Consider the following 24,829-nt stretch of genomic DNA (forward strand, 5'->3'; position numbering starts at 1 on the left):
CTTTTGTTCTTCATTTGAATTTCATCTGACTTTTATCTGCCTGCATAAAATACCCTGTCCAGCCAACTGTAATTTTTAAAATTTTCCTACGATTCCACTATCCTTCCCAGTTTGCTGGTAGCAAATTTGACCACCTGCATTGAGTTTTTGAGACTGCATCATTTATGTAAATGGAACAAGAGGTATTTTGACACTGATTTTTTTTTGAGCTTTGCTTTTTAGCAATATTCCTGCCCATCCAAAGTAATATGTACATATATAAAAGAATTGATTTTTTTGAAAGGAATATCATGTTTAATGAACCTTATTAAATTCTTTGAAGAAGTAAGCAAGAAAAAGTGACAATGCAGTGGGAGCAGTAAACATTGTTTTCCTGAAGACCTTCAGTAAAGTACCACATAAACTCAAAACCAAGGCATGTGGAATTTGGACCCAGGCAGCAAAATAAATTGAAAGATGGGTACAAAACAGAAAACAAAAGTTAAGTTTTGGGAAGCTTCTCTGTCTGGCAGAAAGTTGGAATTGGTGTCTTGCTGGTACTGCTACTGTACACGTGCATAAATAATACTGAGTTAGTATGGTGTTGAAATTTACTAATGACATTATCTTTGTGCCTACATGCTGGGTAAGTGTAGTGTATGGTGTGGTGGACTACACCACAGTGCAGGCAGGCATAAACCATACTTGCTGATTGGGTAAATAAATAATACAATATAGTAAAACATGCCAGGGCACCTGTTGGTTGGTGGATTAATGAGGAAGATCTTTGGAAAGTAAGAAACTAAATGGGATAAAGAGCTTAAAAAACTGTAGCACCTTGGTTAAAACTCGCTTGTGTTCTGTAGTTCTGGATTCTATATTACATAAAGCAGGTGGAAGTGCTAGAAAAAGTGCAGAAAAGATTTATAAGGATGTTGCCAGAATTGATAGGATTCAACTATTTGGAAAGAACTGTCTCTGGCTCTTTTATCTGGAAAAGAGAAGACTAAGAGGGTACCTGCATAGGATCTTCAAAATTCTGAGCTGGTTTAATGGATTGAATGTTCAAAAATTGCCCCCACTGTGGTAACCTTTAAATAAAGATATACAAGTCATGAAAGCTACTTAGAAATAGAAAAATAATTGGAAAAGAATTTCTTTACACAAGCACTAATGAGAACGTGGAACTCATTGTGTGTCATCATTGATCTGGCCTGAAATATTGGATCTTGTTCGAAGCTCATTTTCAAGAGACTGTACATAAAGTTATATCAAATGTGAAAATTTCACTTTCATTTTTTTAATTCAGTAAGTTGATAGTGTTATGCAGGAAGGTGAGAATCTCTTACTTTATCATTGACATTAAAGACCTGTCAAGATTCTAAGCAAGTTTGGAAAGGAAAACCTAGCCCCAAACGTTGTTCAAATGCTCAGCTGGCAACAAACAATTTTAAGCAGCTGTCCTCATCAACTTGGATATTAATTAAAGAGCTGGTCTATAAGTAACCAAGCACTGAGATTTAATTGTCGTGTTGTTTGATGTTTTATAGATGGCTGAACATTGGGATTCAACTCCCCGTCACATGTTACGTTTAGATATCAGGTCGCTACTCCAGGATGCTGCTATTGAAGAAGTAAGTGGCGTGCAATACATTCAAGCTTGCCATTTTCTATTATTTCAGGATTGTAGTAATCATATACAGGTTTGCAGTTACACCATTACACTGCCAGCTGGATAACTGCCTCATATCTGTGGGTTTCCTCCAGGTGCTCCAGTTTCCTCCCACATCCAAAGATGTGCGGGTTAGGTTGATTGGCCATGCTAAAATTGCCCTTAGTGTCCTAAGATGCTTAGATTAGAGCAATTAGCGGGTAATAATATGTAGAGATATGGGGGTACGGCCTTGGTGGGATTGTGGTCGGTGCAGACTTGATGGGTCAGAGGGCCTCTTTCTGCACTGTAGGGATCTATGATGATGATGAATTGTGGATATAGAAAGATAGGGAGAGAGTAATTTTACCGAAGTTTGTGCTGATCGTTGAAGTTACCTTCAAACTTCTGTGGCACTTTTAATCATTGGAGCTGCACCCTTTGGACCTATATGAAAACAAGTCTTTTCATTTGTTGACGTAATCTCTGTCAGTTAGCTGTGAATTGTTTCCTTTTCTTTAGCACAAGTCTATAGATTCAACAAGTTAATGGCCTTTTAGATGTAGCCTATGATTCAGTCCTGCTGTAATACCATTGAATTTGGATTTTTATTCTCTCTCATAGAAAACTGAAGACTACATTAAAAACACAAAATCCTGGGAATGTTTAGGCCAGGCTGCATCTATGAGAGACAAACAAAGTTAGCATTTCAAAGCTTTCATGTTAACTTCGTTACCCTCTTCATAGATGCTGCTTGACCTGCTGAGTATTTAGAACAATTTCCATTTTTATTTCATTTCTCCAGCATTTGTGGTATTTGGCTTTTGAATAGTGTATATTCTCCTTTGAAAGATATTAAGTATTAAGGAGTATGGTGCAAGTTTTTAATGTTTCCAATGTAAGTTTGTGATCATGTGCTGGCTGGCAGCTATAATATTGAAAACAAGTGCTTTGTGGAAACAGATTAAAATTAGTTGGCAACCATCCATAATGTATTTCTGCACCTCTTATGAGTCTTCTAAGATTGTCAACATCTATCACTTGCATCCCTCCCTCCTGATGTGCAATGAAACATTAAAAGGTAGTAAATTAATTGTAGAATTCCTTTTTGAAACTTATTCTGTAGGTTGAAATGGAGGATTTTGATCCTAGTACTGAGCAGCAGCCACAGCAACAAGAAGAGCAGCAGCAAGATGAATCTAAGAAAGACACTGCTGATGAAGAGGAATGTGAGACGGTAGGAGATGCCGTCTCAAAACTAAATTCTTTAACCTCTTCAATGAAACTTCTTCCTAGTATTTTATACTGGTGTACCTGTCAGTAAGAAATTCAACTCTCTAGTATAGATATTGGTGCAGTGTAAATTATAGGGGCCTTCCCTCGTTATCAGCTATGGAATCTTAGTTGTCAGATCCTTGACCTGTTGACCAGATACTGCAGTTCATGTTGTAGGTTCGATGAGAGAACACACTTATTAGGCATGCATGCAATTCTGATTTTTAAGCTATCTAATCAGTGTTGAATAAAACTGTCTGTTGCAACTATGCAAAAATTGTAATCATGTCATAATTAAACATGCATTATCAATATATGAAGAGGCATTACAACCAAGCAAAATAGTTCTCATTAAATTAATTGACCCAGGATCATAACTGCATTGTGCGATATCATAGTTGTTTATAGATTGAACACAATGGCCTGAATTTTGTTACGAAAGTGGGTGCTCGCTTGAAGATAGCTTCCCACAAATATCTAGTGATTTGACAGAATTTTCCCATTTCCTGTTTGCAGTGTAAATCTGGCGCCAAGTTAAGGGCTTGGGTATCTTGTGTGCAGCAGCAATGATGTCACCAAGTTAGTAACTCATATTTGAGTCTTTACACGTAGCAAGCAAGGAAGCTAAAGCCACCAAACCCCTTCACTTTTAATTTAAATTTTCAGATAGAAAAGTAAATGGCTTACTGCATTATGGTTTATACTAAAATTAAGATTAAAATGTTTCTAAAAAAAATGTAGAGTTTTTTATCATTAGGGAGAAATTTGATATTCCATAAATATAAATTTAGCTTGTCAGGACCAGTGAGTGTGTTTAATAGTGATTATGAAGTTAGTAAAAGTGCATTGAGGTGTAATTTTTTCAAGGGGTATTACGATGAAACTAACCACTAAAACAGAAATTTTCATCAAATCATGATTGCGATGGTGATTGCCATCTCTTGGAGCCTCGACAGCACATGTGGAGGATTCTGGATTTCCACGTTATTTTACAAAGATTGCTGTCAAGTAATAATGGCAATGGCAGATTCATTATCATTACCATCACAAAACTAGACCAATGTTGTCAGCAATCTGCTTTAATGATGTATTTATGCAGTTACCCAAATTCAAAATGTCCAACTATATAACCAAAGGTTTTCTGTATGATTGTAAAATAATAGTCAGTGGACAGTAGCCCCAGTAGGACCTGTCTTTGACTAGTGTCAGTGATTTACAGTTCATATGTCGAATGTTGTTGGTAAACTCATGCAAAATATAAAACATCAAGTTCTTTGCCACTGAAAATACTTGAAAGAAGAAAAATCTTCCATGACCTCAGTAGGTCCCAAAGTGTGTAAATTCATCAGGTCACTGTTGCAGGAAATGTGGCAGTCAATTTGCACAGAGCAAAATCCCACAGATTAGAAGAAACTAAATCACTGAATTGTCTGTTTTAGGTTTTGGTTGAGGGATAGATGTTGACCAGGCCACCAGAAGAACTTGTCTGTTCACTTTCCAATGTCGTTTTGAGATCTTTTACATCTTCATGAGAGGGGAATTTGGATCTCAGTTCAATACCTTGATTGAAAAACATTACCTCTAACAATACACACTCCCACACTACCAATCTAAATCGGCGACACAGTGGATAGCACTGCTGCCTCATAGTGCTAAGGACCTGGGTTCAAGTGACATGTGTGGAGTTTGCATGTTCTTCCCGTGTCTACATGGGTTTCCTCCCACGCTCCAAAGATGTGAGAGTTAGGTTGATTGGCCATACTAAATTGGCCCTGTGTGTCAGGGGGATTAGCAGAGTAAATACATGTGGTTACGGAGATGGGGCCCGGGTGGGTTGTTGTCAGTGCATGTTCGATGGGCTGAATGATCTCCTTCTGCACTGTAGGGATTCTAGGATAAATGATGTGCTAAAGTCTCAGCTGCAAGTCTTGAATTCGCAACCTTCTGACTTGAGCATGAATGCTGGTGGTGAGCCAAGGTTTTATTTTTCAGAAAAAACAACTGCTAATCTCCATAATATTTCATAAAAAATGTTAGCTATAAAACTCACTTCTGGAGTTGGTGATTGAAGCAGAAACAGTTCTAACATTCAAGATTAGGTGGCTAGGAAGTTGGAAGAAAAAGGGGTGGAGAGCATATGCTCACGTAAAGAATAAATGCGATTAGATCTATCTGATTGAAAAGAGAGAAAATAATAGTGTAATTGAGCTAAATGACCTGTTTCCATATTGCAACTTCTATTTTTTTTTGTAGATGCACAATGTAGTTTTGTTGGGTTGATTATGCTTCTACAGATAGTTGATGCTTAATGGCTAACGTATCCCTATATTTCTTACTGACACGGATACCTGATACCTGACTGTCAGCTTACTTTGAAAGATATCGATATGAATGTTTCTCCGTTTCAGTAAAATTAAGTTTAATCTTGATTGTTACATACAGCCTTGGAAGATTTACAGTAGACATGTAGTATCTATAATTCTTTAAATTATGAAATATTGGCAATATTGAATGCATTATGGCCATTTAAGTGTATGTTTACTAGTTACTTATCTGAAGCCTTGGAATTCTGCAAGCCATAGGGAATCTTTCCATTCAGCATGACAAGCATTACAATGCAATTTCATAATCTGATTTCATCAATGTCGTTAATAATACATATCAATACAAGTTCCATTGTATAGCCGCATAAAGCCATTCTTTTATTTTCCAAGTAGCATCTATTTTTTGGTGAGAAAATGTTCTTTCCTCTGATCCAATTTAAAATCCTTTAGTTACATAAAAATAAGCTCTTTACTGATACCTTACCACTGACTTTTAAGCATCTCTAACGTTTGGGATTATGCAGTGCAAGTAGATTAATTTCCAACGCATTTGTTTTACAGTGTTTTGTTTTTCTGATGTGGCATATATGGTGCATATATCTATTTTCAAACTGTTGAATTGTATGAATAGACTTTGAGATAAATTTTAAATTGGAAAAGTAGTTTGTAAGAAGAGTTGACACCTTCTTATTGCTCAACATCTGCCATGTACAGATAATGCGTAACTTTGCGGGGTGGGTGTGATTGAAAGAAAATGATAGACTTTTCGACTGAATCACCATTATTACTTCTGTGCTGTGGTGCCTTGATTGTGTTTTTCTCTTAGCTTGTATTCTATTCATTTTGCTGATGAAGAAAGAATGGTTTTCTTCGATGCTATAAACTGTTAAGCATTTCACTCTAACCAGATGAGCTTCTCTTGTGTGTGTATGATTTAGGGTTTCGTGACAAAAAGCAAATGGGAAATGGACACATCGGAAGAGAGCTTAGGTAGGTACAGATTGTTTGTTTTTTTTTGTTTGACTGAAAGGTCATGGTTTTAAAAGCAAACCACGAAAGTTTTGTGGGCATTGGATTTTCAGTTGACCAAGGAAATTAGTAATCATTTCGATGAGAACAAACACTTAACTAAAGCTATAGCAGTCGCTGCCTTTCAGTGCACCAGGAGATGCTTTGCAGTATTTTTACGAAATTCTTGTATCGATGGATACAGATTTAGATAGTAAGTAATCTATTGATGCCTAGGTAAAAGAAATTGAATTTGACGCTACAGTATTTAATTGTTTTGCTGTGATTCATGTGAGAAAGCTACCAAAAATTTACTGTAGCATTATAAACCACAGAAAAATGTGTACATATGCGATGCATAGCAAAACTTGCAAACTGATACTGCATCAGTCTGCAGTGAGGCATGTAACGATGCTACTTCTGTCCATGATGAGATTTGCTGTAAACAAGAATAATCCATTTGTCGGATTGTACTTCTTTCTGGTTCATCTATGAAAAGTGCGTAATCTCAAATTTCTACTTGAATTTTCACAAAACATATATTGTGCATTTAGTGCATTCTTTTTGCACGACAATACATCAACACTAACCATGCCCATGTATCGCTTAGCGTGTTTAGTGTTAAACATCATGTTGTAGTAATGGTATAGTATCTGTTATTTTTGATGGTTTTTACAGTATTGTAGTTTCATATTGATGATAAATGTGCCGTAGATTCTTTTTTTCTTTAGATTAGAAACTCTGACAGAAACGAAGTTAACAATGCCGCTGTGTTGACAGTTTAAAACTTCCTATGATATTCAAATTTACCTAATTTGGTTAAGATTGGAAGGGTGCCATTTGGCTGACAATCAGATTTGTGTACTTCTTTTGCTTCACTATCTTAGATATACATTGATAACGGATTTGTCACTTTGTATATTGGTGCAGTGATGCAAGTTCAGCTAGCAATTTACTACGAAAAGGTATTTTGTTAGCCAGGGTCGTGCCGATCAGCTTGCGTTTGTTGGAGTTATAATGTGTTACTAAATTTGGTCAATGCTAAATTAATTAATCTTCCACTTTCCTGCGAATATTTGAGAACACGTACACTTAGTATGATAATGGGAGGCTGCACTTGGTATAATAATTGGAGCTGTTTATTGACAATGTGCATTGGCGGGAGGTGGCTAAGGTTTTGCCCAGTAATTTGAAACTTGAGTTGTTTAAGAACGATGTGACAAATTGGTCCTTTTTTGCTTTGCAAATGACAGCAATCCTTTTGGCAGTATGTCCTCCAGTTATTACTGCAATGTTTGTTGTCTAGAAAATAGCCTGCTCATTATGTTGCGTTCTTCTGTTGCATGTATACAATAGGTGTGAATAAACTCTTATGGTAAACAATGACAACTTTCAATGAAATATATTGTCCCATTGCTTTATTGATCCTCCCCACCAGTGCAGTGCACCATTTGTTCACTGGTCGTTGAATGATGCCCCCCTGTAGTCCAGCTACCAAACCCAGGGGTCTTCAACCTGTGGCTTTGGAACCACATTGTCCCCAAATCATAACCATTTAGCCCATAAAGCCAGACATATCAGTTTTGTTTGTGTGTTATCAACCAGAGCTTTGCAGGTACAAGTGCAGTTGTCTCGTTGATGGATAAATCCTGTATCAAAATATTGGGACATATTGTGATATTACAAAATGAATGACAGTGTTGATTAAAATTTTGTTAATGCCCTCAAGGTGCCATTTTCCACACCTATGTGTGAAACTTGGGCAACTCCTGATCTTATTTTCTTGTGGAAGGAGGGTAGGTTTAGCCATAGGAATTGCAATGCATATGTAAATTTACCATTTATTCCTAAGCGATTGTGTTTTTATGATGTTAGTCCAGTGCCTTAAGGTAGAATAATAATTTATAACTACTGCATAGCTGATTGGGTGAAACGTTTTTGTAAAAGAAGGTTTTCCTGTATTGTTTTCTATTCAGTTTGTTATGCTGCACTTTGCTGAGTAGTCAACTACAACAAGTTACTGTGATGTTTACAGTCACATGCAGTGGAGATATTCACAATGACAGGAGTCTTTGCATTTTCTAAGTTCAGTGGTTTTATATATATATATATAAAAATAATTCTGATTCATCTTGTGGGTCTTTCCCCTAATTAGCATCATTTTTCTTTCAGTTTAACATCCAATGTAATTCAGTAAACACTTGTGAACTCAGCAACGATGGCAGAAATGTGTACAAATTTGTAGAAATCAATAGAATAAACTGTTACATTAATCAAAGTGAATAATCTCATGTATGCAATTTTTTTTAAAAAGTTCTGAAATGAGATATTATTTTCCAACATCATTTGAATAGCATGGTCATGTCCTTGATCTCCATAATTTTGAATCTAAACAGGGCTAAAGTTATCTGTCATAACTGTATTTGACTGGATTGTTGTTGGTGTATAGTACGGTAAGTAAGTAGTTGTGATAAATGGCTACTGTCATCTGGTTGAAAACTAAACACCGGATTCAAAAGTCCTGAATGGCTGACAATATAGAATAATAATCTGGGTAATGTTCCTTTTATGACATCCTGCCATCTTGCTGTCTAAAGGAGTTTGCACTTTTGCATAAAATCCTGATTAGGAACAGCTTTGGTATTTGTTCTCTGACTGCTGAGGAAGATGCTACATATCATGTTATTTGCTCTTACCTATTTCTCACCTGTGCATCTTTGAAAGATAAGAATCTAACTTTGATCATTAAAGTTCTTTGCTCATTATGTTCGGAAGGCTGGCTTTTAGTTTCCTGTTATCATATTTCTTTACCAGGCTTGATTTAGTTGCCACTCTTGAACAAGCATATCTTGTTACTTAATTATCTCTTATGCTGTTTGCTTATACTTCTACAGGGTTAAGCACTCAAATACCTATTTGGTTGTTATTTTTATTTAAAAAAAAGCCACTTCATTTATCAGTATATCTGAGGCTAAACAAAAGGAACAACTTGAATGCTTGATTAGGATTTTCTGCTGAAACCTTTAATAGTTTCCAAAAATGCCTGAGAAGGTTCTGCAGTATCAAAATCATTTCGTAAGTAAAATTAATGTGCAATTTATGGACACTTCACCAGATTTCTGACTTTAATGCTCAACTTGCGTTGTTTTAGAAATTTTTTAATGTGCTTTTAATGCAGTGTCTTGTCAGTGTTTTCATTGGTTTTTAAAAACATTTTGTAAGAGTGGACTTGAAAATAAAATGATGAATCAAAATAGATTGTTCATCAAAATCAGTTCTATATTTTTATTAACTCAACATAGAGCGTTCCAAAATATATCATTTGGCTACAAAGTACGGTTGTTGGAGGCTAATCTCCTCAGCCCCAGGATGTCACTACAAAAATCCTATCTACATCAAAAGTGATAGTTTTTACTGATGACACAGACTCCTCCACTATTCACATTTCTTTGATTAATCTGTGCTTGCATTCAGGAAGACCTGGACAAATTCCAGAGGCAGGCTGATAAATGGCAAGTAATAATTGAGCCACACAAGTCAACAGCCAGTGACCTCTGATGAGAGAATCTCACCACTTTCCTTGACATTCAGTGGCACCTTCGGCATTACTACTGACCTGAAGTTTCATTAGATCCGCCACATGAATACTGTGGCTATGAGAACAGATCAGAGGGTGCAAATTCTATGGTGAATGACTTGCGTCTGATATGCCAAATTCTTTCCAGTATCTGCGAGGCACGAGCCAGGCATGATGGAATACTCTGTAGATGCTTGGATGAAAGCAACAACAGCAGCACTTGAAACTCGATACTCTCTCGAAGAAAGCAGCCTGTGTGATCACTTACCTACCACCTTACGCATTCATTCCCTCTCTGTCATGGGCATAATATGGTTGCAGTGTTTACTTTGTACAAGGTGCACTGTAGCAGCTTGCAAAAGCTTCTTCAGCAGCGTCTTCCAAATCTGTGATCTCTACCACCTAAAGAGACAGGGCAGCAAATAGATGGGAACATTGCTACCTCCAGATTTCCTTTCAAAGAAGTAGGAATTTTATCACCATTGGTGACTGAGCCATCAGCTGTTGATGCTCTGGGCATTTCTGCCCAAACCTTTCCATCTTTATCTCACTTTGCTCTTTTAGGATGCTGCTAAAACCTGTCACTTGGATCAGTCTTTTGACCCCCTTCCCTGTTATCTCCTAGGTGTTCAAACTTTGCTTTATAATACTCCTGTGAAGCATGTTGGGATGCCTTATCATACTAAAGGCACTATATTAAAGCAACATCATACTGGAGACCACAACTTCCTTTCCAAGTGCATCATTTGTATGATATATGCTATATACTAAAATGAAACTTTGCCCACTTCACTAAATCCTTAAAGATGGTGAGTTTTGTGACTTGATGGAGCCAAGGCAATACTTGAGCTCAGCAATGTACATATGGTGGGTTCGGACTGGATGAACATTTTCTCCAGCTTGCTCTCATGTAGAATTCTAGTGACAATCAAAATGGTACTCAGAATGTGCATTTGGCTCTTTCCAGATGCCAGGCTTTCCATTACTTCAGACCTAAATATGCACCACCAAAGGAGAACAAGATTAGTTGGTTATTTTCCTTGTTGCTAATGAGTTGATTATGCTTCCTGATGAGCTTAATGCATGCAATGCCCATTTTGAGTAAGGGGTCAGTGAGAGCAAGCCACCCCTGATATCTCGGATGACCATGTATCCAAAGTCACCATTGCAGACGTTAAAGCAGCCTTCTCGAAGGTTGATCCACAGAAAGCGACTGGACTGGATGGGGTACCTGGACAAGCGCTTAGATCCTGCATGGACCAGCTGGTGGGTATTCACAGACCTCTTCACAACAGTCTGAGGTCCCTACCTGCTTGAGGATCATCCCAGTACCAAGAAAAGCCAGACAGCTTTAATGACTATCGTCCAGCGCTGACATCTGTCATTACGAAATGCTTCGAAAGGTTAGTCATGGTACGAATCAATTCTGGCCTGCCAGATTGCCTAGATCCACTACAGTTCGCCTACCACCGCAACAGGTCCATAGCAGATGCCATCTCCTTGGCCCTGCATTCAATCCTGGAACACCTAGATAACACAGACACTGATGTCAGACTCCTATTTATTGCCTACAGCTTAGCTTTCAACATCATTATTCCTACGAAACTCATCTCCATATTCGGCGGCCTGGCACTCGGCGCCTCCCTCTGCGACGGGATCCTGAATTTTCGAATCCACTGACCGCAATTAAGGTAGGCAGCAACACCATCTCTACAATCATCCTCAGCACCAGTGCACCACAAGGCTGTGTCCTCAGTCCCTTACTATATTCCTTATACACCTGACTTTGTGGCCAAATTTTCAAGTTTGCTGATATTACCATAGTGGTATCATCAGCAAACTTGGTGTCAATAAAGATGAGATGGAGTACTGGAAAGAGATAGAGAAACTGGTGAACTGGTGTGAGGACAAAAATCCCTCCCTAAATGTGAACAAAATGAAGGAGATAGTCATCGACTTAAGAAATTTGGCATGTCCACTACAACTCTCTCCAACTTCTACAGATTCTTTCCAGCCACACCTTGGTATGGCTCCTGCTCTTTTCACATCCACAAGAAACTTCAAAGGATCAGAGGCCATGCCCCTATCTACAACAATGGGGACAAAGTAGAAATGGCTGAGGGCTTCAAGTTTTTAGGTATCCAGATCACCAACAACCTGTCCTGATTCCTCCATGCCGACACTATATTTAAGAAAGCCCACCAATACCTTAGTTTCTCAAAAGGCTAAGGAAATTTGGCATGTCTGCTACGACTCTCACCAATTTTTACAGATGCATCATAGAAAGCACTCTTTCTGGTTGTATCATAGCTTGATGTGGTTCCTGCTCTGCCCAAGATCGCAAGAAACTACAAAGAGTCCATCACTCAAACCAAGCTCCCAACCATTGACACTGCCTACACTTCCAGCTGTCTTGGAAAAACAGCCAGTATAACCAAGGACCCCACGCATCCCGGACATGTTCTCTTCCACCACCTTCCGTTATGATAAAGATACAAATGTCTGAGGTCATGTACCAACCGACTTAAGAACAGCTTCTTCCCTGCTGCCATCAGACTTTTGGACCTACCTTGCATTAAGTTGATTTTTCTTTACATCCTAGCTATGACTGTGACACTACATTCTGCACTCTTTCCTTTCCTTCTCTATGTACAATATGCTTTGTATAGTGCGTAAGAAACAATACTTTTCACTGCATACTAATACATGTGACAATAATAAGCAAATCAGAGTAATCTTGTTTCGCATAATAAGGCTCTTGGATTGCGTATATAATCATTTTACTTGATAGTCGTGCTTTATATGTAGATATTTTCAGTTGTTTCAGACTAATGTGATGAAGCACTATAGAAATTGAAGTTTTATTTTTTTCCCCTTTTTTCCAATTTGGTTCTACACAGGAAAATTTCTTTGCAATAAAGAATTTAACCATATCATTGTTCAGATTGCTCCTTTATTCATTTGACAGCAAACTGCAGTACTTTTTTTATAAAATTATATACATTCTTATACAAGTCATTTCACTAATGAGAAATGAAATTTTGATCACACCTGGGATTTACAAGCATCAATTTATCCTGTGTGATAGTTCTTGAAGATTATCTTTAAGTGGGTTTAATTTGGTGTTTCTTCATAAGAAGAGTAAAACTCTAGATTCATGTTAGACGAAGATATTTGTGTGTGTGTGGAGGTTTTGATCAATTCAAAATGTGTTTCTGGTGTGGTGAGTGTTTACAACATGGAAACAAGGCTGAAGAGATGTTGCTTAGCAACCAGAGGCACATCTAGGGTCGGAAGGCCTTTTGTGATTGTGTTTAACTGAATGAATAGCAGTTGGTGACAGGAAGCTGAGGGTGCATAGCTCTCAGCTTTGCTAGAAGAATAGCAGTACAACGGAATAATGTTTAAGAATGCCTTGCAAGCCATCTAAAGGACAATTTGTTATGGGAGTTAGAGAAATGAAGAGGCGTTTCTCAGAAACCTGAAACGAAAGGGAGAGGGGAAACTGGAAGTAGAACAGGATGCTATTAAGTGAAGACAGAATTGAGAAGGAATTGGCTGCCGAGAAGCTGGAAAGATATCTGAAGTTTTTCTAAGGTTTGTGATAACTTAGTACAGTTTGTGAAATGTTAGTTAAAATAATTCTGGAGCAATCAGTGTTTGAAGTTAGCATTCAAGAGAAAGGAATCCTGAAAGGACAGTTGGAAATCCTGGAGGTGTATTCGAGGTGAAAACAAGCTGATGGAAAGCATCAGTTGAAAGAAGATTTTAAAGCATGTCTTTTTGAATGTGGAGTTTGGAAATAATCATGTAACAATCATCTGGGGGAATTTGAGGAGAAATCCATGAAAGGTCAATTGAGTGGCATCTGCCATTTGGTTTCAGTGAGGAGTGTTATGCTTTAAATCTGTACATTTGTGAAGATAAGGGGAGTGAAGGAATATTGTATTATAACCAGACTGTTCATGTTTAATAAATGTTTTCTTTCCTTGTTGTTAAAAAGACTCTTCTTCCATGTTTTTTTTTGAAGTTAAACATTGCAGTCTTCTGAGCCAGGGTTCCATTCTGGAAGCTCCCATCCAGTAGCAATACCTACTGGGATTGTAACGGTTATCGCACACAGTTTCGTAATTTAACTTGAGAGTGGGATTTTCTGTTCGTGCTCCCCCAAGACCAGAAATTCCCATCTGAGGTCAATGGATCTTTATATGGTTTGCCTCCACTTGTGAGGATTCCCATGGTGGGTGGGGCGGGAAAATTCTGTTCGGAGTCTCTAAAGAAGCACAACACTTTTTCACTACTCTTCAACATTACCCAGACCATCTGAATTGGATCAGATCAAAAGTACTTAATATTGCAAATGAAACATCTTGCATATTTTCATGATGGTATATTTGCTTCCTTCATTATTTTTTGCTAAATGTTCCATACAGTAATTGGATTTCTATATCTCGCTGGGATTTCTGTCTATCTAGACATTTTGATTTAAATCTCGTATCAAGTCATCATCAGTCCAGAATGTTATAGGTAGAGGTTAAATTGCAGCAAAATCTTTATAAGAGAACATTGATGATGGAATATCACCACCAATCTCATTCAGACTAATTGGAGATGTAACACAGCATACATCTTTTCACTCTTGTCTTCTACTTGAATGTGTACATTTCCAACTCGAGGGTTCTCTCTTGGACCATCTTTAGTTCAGATGATGATGCAGAGGATAATGAACAGATTGAAGACATTGAGGAAAACCAGTGTCCTGAGTTTTGCAGGCTCAGGGTTCTCAATTAATGACTTTGGACATATTCTTGTTTGCTCCTTTATGAAATTCTTGGAAATTGTTCAATTTCCAATCCAGGGCTTGAGCATTTAAAAAAAAATCAAGCTTGGCACTCCAGTGCAGTGTGGAAGGAATGCTGTACTGTTGGAGGTACCATTTTTCAGAAGGGATGTTAAACTGAAGCCCCAGCTGCCTGTTCGGGAGGATGGGAAAGATTACAGTGACACTATTTTTGAAGATGGAGAAGTAAGTTCGCGTGGTGTCCTGGTGAATATTTATATCTTGATCTGCATTGAAAATATATTACCATTATCACAGTTATTATCATGTTACTGTTGTGGGAATTTGCTGCAGGAATTTTAGGTGCATAATTTCCTGTGTTAAAACAGTGACATCAAAAGCATCCATTGTGCCTTGACATCTGGTGGCTGTGAAAAACACGATATAAAAATACAAACCTTCCTACTCCTATTGGGAATGTTGGAGCAGTGGCCTACAAAGATATAACACCAGGGAATTATCCGGAAAACTACCATACCAATTTGCATCCATTTAAAGGGAAATATTGTTGTGGTTTTCTGAAGGAACAAATGATGAACCAACTGGCGACATACATAACCTTAAGAAGAAATCTATTTTGTTCAATGGGACAAAGATCATGCATGACTGGTCTTCTGGAGTCTTTTCTAAACATTGTATGCTTTTTGGATATGGGACTGGTGGATGTTCAGTTTTTGAAAAATGCTACATAGAAGATGTCTTCACAAGAATGGAAGGCATAGAATTGATAGGTGAGTTTTGTCATCAGGTTACAGAGCTGAGGATGTTTACCCTGGAGAAAAGAAGATTAGGAGGTATTCAAAGATGTATTCAAAAATGTACAGATGAGATAAACATCAGCATATTTAACATACACAAGATTCTAAAAACCAGGCAGAGCCTCAAACTAAATTGAAGAGTGATGAAAAGATGGTTTAGAATTAACAATGCAGAAGATGACAAATGCACTCAAGTCCACTGTACCCCCTTACCAATATTCAGATATACAGGTTGTTTTTTTTTCCACTGATAAGTGCTTCTCTTGAACAGAATTACCTTTTCTTCATTTTCAACAATTAAATCTAGATGTTCCTGCCTTAGGTTTTTAGAATTTTGAACTTCTCTGGCTTCTCTATAGAGGAACTGAAAATTCACAAAACAACAACAGATCTCATTTTGGCACCCAAGTGGACGCAGTGCACATCTTAGGGATTTAAAACAGGAAATATGCATGCACCACTTGATCTAGAGTTTGACTCAGTTAAGTGGATGGCATTAATTTAAAACTTGGGCAGGCTGCTGAATTTGTTTATGGAATTCTTGCTGTTATTGCATTATAAATTGTCAGCCAAAGATGAACGTATTTTATTAATTTTTCCCTTTTAGACATTGGTATTGTTGGAACAAATAGCAATTTCAACATTTTTCGGTTTTATTGCATTTTGTAAATCTGACAATGGAAACCTTGTACAATAATTTCATTTTGATGTCATAACATTGTAAGCATTAGTCAATAAAGTAAAGTCATTATATTATTGCATTTGTTTTGAAATTTTTAAGTATGATTATTTGAATCTATATTTTTGCTAGTTATCCTCAAAAGCAAACACGTTATTTAACTTGAACTATAAGTAATGCATATGCATTTGAATTTCAAGTAAAGAATGAGATTCAAAGTAAGAGTATAGCTCAGGTAGTGGCACTGAGCACTGTTGTACAATATGAAATATGAGGTCCATGAAAATACCAGATGTGGGAGAAATGGGAAATGTTAGATAGATATTCTGAAGGTAGTACTGAAGTTACTTTTGGGACAAACATTTTCAAACTTTTCCTCAAGTTTCCATGGGCCTGGTGAGACTCATCTTTTGCAAGAATTGAATTTGACTTTTTCTCATGGGTTTACTGAAATTTAAAATTACTAACAACTTGGGGAATGAGAGTAGTAAGTGGGAGGACAAAGTACAACAACATGTTCCTGTCTGTGTAAGGCATGAACATTTTTGTGAGTAATGCTTTATCAAATGCTACTGAATGTTTTGTGTAGGCAAGTGATACATGAATTTCTCTAATTTTATCAAGGGAGGTGTGGAATCCTTCTGTTTCAGGCAGCTTGTAATACACAGGAGAACTGATCTCCCTTTGAAACCAATAGAATGAGTCCCCTGACAGCCACTTAAATGTCTTGTGTGTCTGTGTGATATATTAGAAATGTAATAGCTACCAATTTACTATTTTTGTATCTGTGAATTTTGTGCTACGCTTAATTCCTAATGAAATTCAAGGGGAGCCATTATCGTCAATTCTACTTTGGAAGTTTTGTGTTATCCACCCCTACCATTCCTCCATTATCTTGTATCATCATTAGATTTATATCAAATCAAACTTAATTTTGAGCCATCATTCGAACAAATATGTATAAATAGAAAAATAATTGTCTTTCACATATTTGCGCAGATGGATGTTAATTCAAAAATGTCCAATGAGGGGTGGCAGTGGTTTAGTGGTACTGTTGCTAGACCAGTAATCTAGAGACCCAGGGTAATTTTCTGGGGACCCAGGTTTGAATCCCATCACCGCAAATGGTGAAATTTGGATTCAGTAAAAATCTGAAATTAAAAATCTAATGATAACCATTGTCGATTGTAGTAAACACCCATCTGGTTCACTAATGTCCTTATCTAGTCTGGCCTCCATGTGACTCCAGATCCACAGCAATATAGTTGACTCTTGACCCTGAGGACTGAGCAATAAATACTTTCCCAGCCAGCAATGCCCACTTCCCATGAACAAATATTAAAATTACTCCTGGCCATTGAACTGCACGGTATTACACAGATAAAGTAGATCTGATAATTACATGCCTCAGTGGCCTGTATATAAATACAGGAATAAAGTAACTGGCTGACTTTGGTATGTGAGCAATTTGAAACTTAAAGGGGGGAAAAATAAAATATAAAAATGGGATAGACCAATGTCCTTACACCTGCTGAGCTAAGACACCAATTTTATGGATTTACCACTTTTTTTAGGGCAGTTTGTTTAGTTATACCAGAAATTAATAGAAAAATGGAGAACTAATGGATTGAAGTGATGAGGTACTAATCAAGTTCATTTCTTAATCAAGTTTTGTATATAAAATAAATGAATTATAGGATTATAGTTCTAAGAAGAATTGTTGAGATAAAAATGATTTAACTTGCAGTACAGGTAATTTGTTCCGTTATTTTTATTTCACACCTATGTCTAATTAACATGCTTCAGTAAATCTTAAAATTGCAGAACTTGCAGATCTATTGATCTGATAAGAGATCAGACTTTAGAACTCTGAAGGAATTTACAATAGTGACTTTTAAGAGGTGCCTTGATAAATACGTGAATAGAACGGGAATAGAGGTCTCTGGAAAAATAGGTGGTTTTAGTTCAATCGGGCCGCATAGTCGGTGCAGGCGTGGAGGGCCGAAGGGCCTCTTCCTTTGCTGTAATTTCTTTGTTCTTTGAATCGAGGGACGTAGGGATTGTGACGGAAAGTGGAGTTGAGCCATAATCTTATTGAATTATGGAACATGCTGAAGGGACAATACCGGTTTTTCCTCCTAAATCCTATGTTATTATGTTCAAAGAAGTGTTAATTGTCTTTTAGCAACTTTGTTTGTAGAAATTCAAAATATGTAGACGTCATTTACATCTAATATAGTCAGCTTATATTCTGATTTAATTACTCATACGTGTCAAATATTCATCGATGATGATTACAACTGTTTTAAGATTGTGTAAACCAAATGTGATACGAGCATGATCATTCATCTTTAATCTAATTTGTGGATGTAAGTTCAGTACATATAATTTCCACAAAAATGAAGTTACCATGATTATCTATTGCATATATACAGGATGGCATGGAGAATTGTATGTTGGTAATTGCACTAAAACATAATGACACTGCAAATTGTGAGATTAAAATTCAAGCAATTCATCTGTTTATCAGGTCTTTGCAGCCTTCAACCACTGTTTTGAGCTATCCTTGCTTGTAGCATTCTACTATTTTATAAAGGGTTGCTCTCTGAGTTCCCAAATGTGCTTACTTAAGTTTGACACCTAATAATCCTTGGTAATGGAAAGGTAATTTGTTTTTACAATGTTGGAAGCAATCAAGCTGAGCTGTACATATACAAATATTCGTCCAGAGCAGCAATGGTATCACGTTTCGAAAAGCAATTGTTTCTAATTTGTTCGAGCCTGAGAAACCATACCACTGGTGTGCAAGTGTTCCTATGTGAAATAATGTAGGATTTATGCACCATCTTGAATATCAATTAAGTGTGAATTTAACTTTGTCACATTATTTACTGTGAATATGAACAGGATTAGATTAGGTATTTGCAATGCCTCTGGTGCAGTTTTTCGCAAGCTGATATGTGAACTTAATTCAGGATTTACTCAGTTAATGTTATTTATTAAAGAGCTTGTCACAGTGTCTGTGCAGTCTTGATGATTATCACGTACTTAAAAACCATGTGCTAATGATTGTCACATTGAAGAAGGGAAGCATCTCCAAACAAATACTGTTCTTCACAGAAACAGAATTGTGGCATCATTTCATATCACATTATTTCCTGGCAATATATCTTGCTTTGTTATTTCCTTATTTAGAAAGGTGCACTCTGAAACTCCAGTAACTTTTTGTGGTGTGTACCTAATTCCTGATGAATATAGCTTCAGCAATTAGTAACATGCACAGACCATATTTAATGCACATTTCTGAAATGCACATGATGGTTCGGTTTCCCATGCTAAACATCTCAAAATACGACTCATTCTTCTGACTTGAACCTTGGAAGAATAAAAGCATTAACGGTTGAAGCACGATGGACTAGTTTCCTGTCCTTCCAGTGCATTTTTCGTAAAATGGAAGGGAGGGGTCAATTTTGAATCTGTTGCAGTTTATTTTTTTCAATTATTTCAGTACAAATTGTACTGTAAAAAGATGTTTTCTTCATTTGTGGAGAAATTTTGTGTGCAGACATTGTAATCAGAATTATGAGGTTGCACAAAATAAAAACACTGAAAGGTTCAGAGGAGTCTGCTTTGTAAGTTAACGAACTACATCGTGATCTGTTTCGTACTACAATCACGGTCAACCAGCCTGTGCTGTACATTAGATGCAGCAAGGATATTCAGCTGTGAGCTCAACTATAACACCGTATACATGTATGTATATATGTATGCATATATATATATATATAAAATTCCCTCTCATGCATTCACTCTGAACCTGACTGCACAGCCTATGTTTTTGTTGTTCAGACAAGCTGGATGGATTGAGAACCGGCAACAAGCGGAAGCGAGGCTGGCATGACAGCATTGCGCACCGGTTGGAGGATTACCTTCAGCTTCCTGATGACTATAACTCTCGTTCTTCAGAACCTGGAAAGAAACGGGTAAGGAAAATCATTTACGTTTCTTCATTGCTCATTTTGTGTGCATTTTGTTGTGTTTGGTTGGTTGAACAAGCGAAATAGTATTTCCTTTGATCGTTATGGTTTAGAAAAAGTGACAGATTGAATGATTTATCATGTAGAACAAATGTTGCAAAATACTTACCTTAGGTATAAAGCATTCTTCAGCACAAACCATGTTCCAAAACAACCGAAGATGTTTTGAGGTATGAAATTCCTTTGGTTTTTCATTCCCTTTTACTCTCAGCCAGATCTCATTTGGCCATCTTGCCAAACAGTATATCGGTTGTGTTTGTTGCCTCTTGGTATCAACCTGAAATGATTCAAGAACAAGGCAGCAACAACTATCTTTTGCTCTTCCAGTCCTTACATCAGAGCCAAGTGCTTGGTCTTATTTGCAGCAAATTTGAAATGAGTGCTTAGCAGAGTGAAAGTTCAAAGTAGTATTTCACAACTGATTACAATTTCACAGCATCAGTGCCCCAATGCATTGTGCTGCCACATTGAATCCAAAATGTACATTTGGTTAATATATCAAACAGTGAATAGAATCAAATCAAGGGTCCTTGGAAGCCTTGATAACAAAAGAAAAGTTTTTTGTAAACAGGAGAAGTTTGCACATTCGAAGAAGGAAGTGATTATTTGCTGCCAAATGGACATCCACATTTACCAATGAATAATACAGTATGTGAAAAATTAACTTGCAGAATAAAATTCTGATACGTGAATTCTTCTGTGCACAATTATTCATTATTTTGGAAAACAGTATGCTTCAGTTGGGCAAGCTGGAAAAAAATATATGTATCTCAACTTCCCCCCACCCCCCCCAATCTGCTTTAGGTGAGATGGGCAGACTTGGAAGAGGAAAAGGATGCTGAGCGCAAACGAGCCATAGGATTTGTGGTTGGACAAACAGACTGGGAGAAAATAACAGATGAAAAGGGTGAATTAGCCCAGAGAGCATTGAACCGCACTAAATATTTCTAAGAAGAATAATTGAACTTTTTTTACAATGAGGTAAGTGATAAAACAAAGTTGCAGTTTTTAAAATTGAAGGTTTAGTGAAATGTATTTCCTTTCTGCATATGATTTCAGTGAGCTCAACTGCATGGTCCATATGTATAGGTAAACAATTGTTGGCTTCTAGGGCAACTTTATAAAATTTCTATTTAGAATTATTTTGAAAGGACTAGCCATCTTTTTTTTAAAATGGGTTTATCACTGTATAGGATTGTACTTATTCTTGGAATAGGGAACAAAATATTAGTTTCAATATTCTGGATTTGTGTGGAAGATGCTGGAGGAGTTTCTTCAGGGGATTTACTTTAGCCTATTTTTTAAAATGGTTGCTTTTTTCAATGTCAGTAGAATGTTGTGGATTAGTAAGTCATAAAACATTTTGACAGGAAATGTAGCCAATGGAGAGGAAAAAAACATGCTTAAGTTATTGAATGAGTAAATCAGCCTTGGCAGGAGAGAGATGAATATGTCAAAAAGCTGGAGTAGTTTATTACTGAAGGGAATACGCTCTAGAAGCAAGAGCAGCTGAAGTAGAAATTAAAAGTTTAGAAATTTTGGCGCCATGGGATTTGACCATGATAGTATTAGTTCCACACAGGAGCTTTCTACTCAACTCTTTATTTTCTTATTTTTTTCCAATTGCTCTTTTTTCTCTTGTGTTTAATTCTTTCTTCGGGTATTTACTCAACATTGATAGCTGTGGCAAGCGTTACTCTGTTTTTCTCTTTCAGTGCAAATTCTGAGATTAATGCCAATTGAACAACCACTGGAAATTCATGAATCGAAAAACTTCATAAATGTTAATATTCCCTTGAGACTCTTTGCTTAATCCTTATTTTGTGAATAGAACCCCACTAACTGTATCCTCTATTTTTGGTGTTGTTAGTAAATTGATACCTTGTTTTTCTGATGACCCAATTTTATTTTATAATGGAATGCCTGAACTTCTTGAGAAGGTGAGAGGGCATGGGATCCAAGGGGCTTTGGCCTTGTGGATCCAGAACTGGCTTGCCTGCAGAAGGCAGAGAGTGGTTGTGGATGGGTCTTTTTCTGCATGGAGGACAGTCACCAGTGGAGTGCCCCAGGGACCCTGTTCTAGGACCCTTGCTGTTTGTCATTTTCATAAATGACCTAGATGAGGAAGTGGAGGGATGGGTTAGTAAGTTCGCCAATGACACGAAGGTCGGTGGCGTTGTGGATGGTCTGGAAGGATGTCAGAAGTTGCAGCAGGACATAAATAGGATGCAAGACTGGGCAGAGAAGTGGCAGATGGACTTCAACGCGGATAAGTGTGTAGTGGTCCATTTTGGCAGGACCAATGGGATGAACGAGTACACTATCAAGGGCAGGAGTCTTAGCAGTGTTGAAGAGCAGAAGGATCTTGGAGTCCGGGTCCACAGGACTCTTAAATCGGCCTCGCAGGTGGAGGATGTGGTCAAGAAGGCGTATGGTGTACTGGCCTTCATTAATCGAGAGATTGAGTTTAGGAGTCGGGAGGTAATGCTGCAACTTTATAAGTCCCTTGTCAGACCCCACTTGGAGTACTGTGCGCAGTTCTGGTCGTCTCGCTATAGGAAGGACGTAGAAGCTATTGAAAGGGTGCAGAGGAGATTTACAAGGATGTTGCCTGGATTGGGAGGCATGCCTTATGAAGATAGGTTGAGGGAGCTGGGACTCTTCTCCCTGGAGAGGCGTAGATTGAGAGGCGACCTGATAGAGGTTTATAAAATGTTGAGAGGAATAGATAGGGTGGATTCTCAGAGGCTATTTCCCTGGGTTGAAATGGTCGCTACGAGAGGACACAGATTTAAGGTGTAAGGAAGCAAGTACAGAGGTGATGTTAGGGGTAAGTTTTTCACTCAGAGGGTGGTGAGTGAATGGAATCGGCTGCCGTCAGTGGTGGTGGAGGCGAACTCACTGGGGTCTTTTAAAAGACTTCTGGATGAGTATATGGGGTTTAATGGGATTGGGGGTTATAGATAGGTCTATGGATTGGTAGGTATTGATGTGATCGGCGCAACTTGTGGGCCGAAGGGCCTGTTTGTGCTGTAGTGTTCTATGTTCTATGCATACAATACTTCCCCAATAATGAATTGACCAGTATCTTCCACAAAATCATCATCACTCCCTCATGAAATGTATATGTATACTGGTCTTATCTTGCATGGCTCCAAAGTGCAACATTTTGCCTTTATTGACGTTGAGCTCTCTCTCTTCTACCACCCCCTCAAAAATATTGTTTTCATGTCCCTTTTATGCTTATAAGATGATGAATGGGATGGATAGGATAGAGGTGGAGAGACTCTTCCTGCTCAGAAAGGATAGTAGGACTAGGGGGCACAGCCTCAAGATAAAGGGGGGGCGGTTTAGAACGGAGTTGAGGAGGAACTTCTTCACTCAAAGGGTGGTGAATCTCTGGAATTCTCTGCCCGTTGAAGTGGTGGAGGCTACCTCGCTAAATATTTTTAAGACGCGGGTTGATGGGTTTTTGATAAGAGAGGGGATTAAGGATTATGGGGAGAGGGCGGGAATGTGGAACTGAGCCACGACAGATCAGCCATGATCTTATTGAATGGCGGGGCAGGCTCGAAGGGCTAGATGGCCTACTCCTGCTCCTATTTCTTATGTTCTTATGTATACGTTTCATCCCTTCTGTGGGCATGAATCAAAGCTCCAGTTTACCATGAATAAAAATGTTTTGAAATAAATTCTGAAACTTCAACCCAATTTAGAATCCAGTCCAGGTCAATTTAGAACCCAGCCACGGTGGCACAGTCATTAGCACTGCTCCCTCGCAGCACTAGGACCAGAATTCAAACCAGCTTTGATGTCTGTTTGTGCAGAGTTTGCATGTTCCCCCTGTGTTTGTGTGGGTTTCCTCTGGGTGCTCAGGTTTTTTTCCCGCAGTCCAAAGATTTGCAGGTTAGGTGGATTGACCATGCTAAATTGCCCCTTAGTACCCAGAGATGTATAGGTCAGGGGGATTAGCAGGATAAATGTATGCAGTACAGAGGTAGGGCCTGGGTACGATGCACTGTCAGTGCAGACTAGATGGGCCAAATGGCTTCCTGCTGCACTGTAGTTATTCTATGACTCTAGGTGTTTATATTGTAAGGCAGTTCTTGGAAGGCAAACGATTTTTTAGTTAACCTTGCATGTGCAAGTGAAAGCCAAAAATTATTCACCTGTAGTTGGCAAAGCATCTTGAAATCACGTACTGCATAATAACTTTACTTGCCATGTAATTTTGTGAACGTTTTGTAACCAGTTTACTCTGCTGAAAACTTTGCTTGGAGAGATTGGCACCTTGCAGAGCCCATGTTTTCAGTGGATCAAGTTTGAATGAGGATTAAGGGCAACTCTTGCACACAAGGCATGTTGGTGACCAAAGCTGCTGGTATTGCTTCCTCAGTTTTCACAGCCAAGTCCTGGAAGCTGGGCATCATACCCTAGCCAGTACATCCTATTTAAAGGAAGTGGCATTTGGGATGACTTAAAACGATGTGATCCTGCTGTCCCAGCAACACAATCCCAGAAATTTCATATTTGAAAATTTTTTTTTAAGTTAGTGATTCACATACAACTTTCTCAGTTGAGTTCAACCACAATTTAGTATAATACACGCATTATTTCTCTAATAATGTGTTCTAGATTTTCCAAAATGCAATATAATGGTCTTTTGTCATTTTCTGCATTGAGAAAGTTGACGAAAATCTT

At 37.9% G+C, this 24,829-nt stretch overlaps 1 protein-coding gene across 3 annotated transcripts in view; it reads left to right on the forward strand.

Annotated features, from left to right (window-relative positions):
- Positions 1-24,829, forward strand: part of ylpm1 (YLP motif containing 1) — a 105,466-nt gene that overhangs the window by 80,087 nt on the left and 550 nt on the right. For 2 of the 3 annotated variants that reach the window (XM_080202307.1, XM_080202308.1), the window contains 5 exons: positions 1,530-1,613; positions 2,757-2,867; positions 6,168-6,219; positions 19,941-20,074; positions 20,933-21,109. In XM_080202307.1, the coding sequence (XP_080058433.1) occupies positions 1,530-1,613; positions 2,757-2,867; positions 6,168-6,219; positions 19,941-20,074; positions 20,933-21,079 (528 nt within the window). In that variant the 3' untranslated portion in view covers positions 21,080-21,109. Of the gene's footprint in view, positions 1-1,529; positions 1,614-2,756; positions 2,868-6,167; positions 6,220-19,940; positions 20,075-20,932; positions 21,110-24,829 lie in introns of those variants that run through there. The other variant, XM_080202309.1, reaches the window with a different exon arrangement.

Source organism: Carcharhinus amblyrhynchos, chromosome 14 (assembly GCF_965287045.1).
Source record: "Carcharhinus amblyrhynchos chromosome 14, sCarAmb.v2.hapA, whole genome shotgun sequence".
Taxonomy (NCBI): Eukaryota; Metazoa; Chordata; class Chondrichthyes; order Carcharhiniformes; family Carcharhinidae; genus Carcharhinus; species Carcharhinus amblyrhynchos.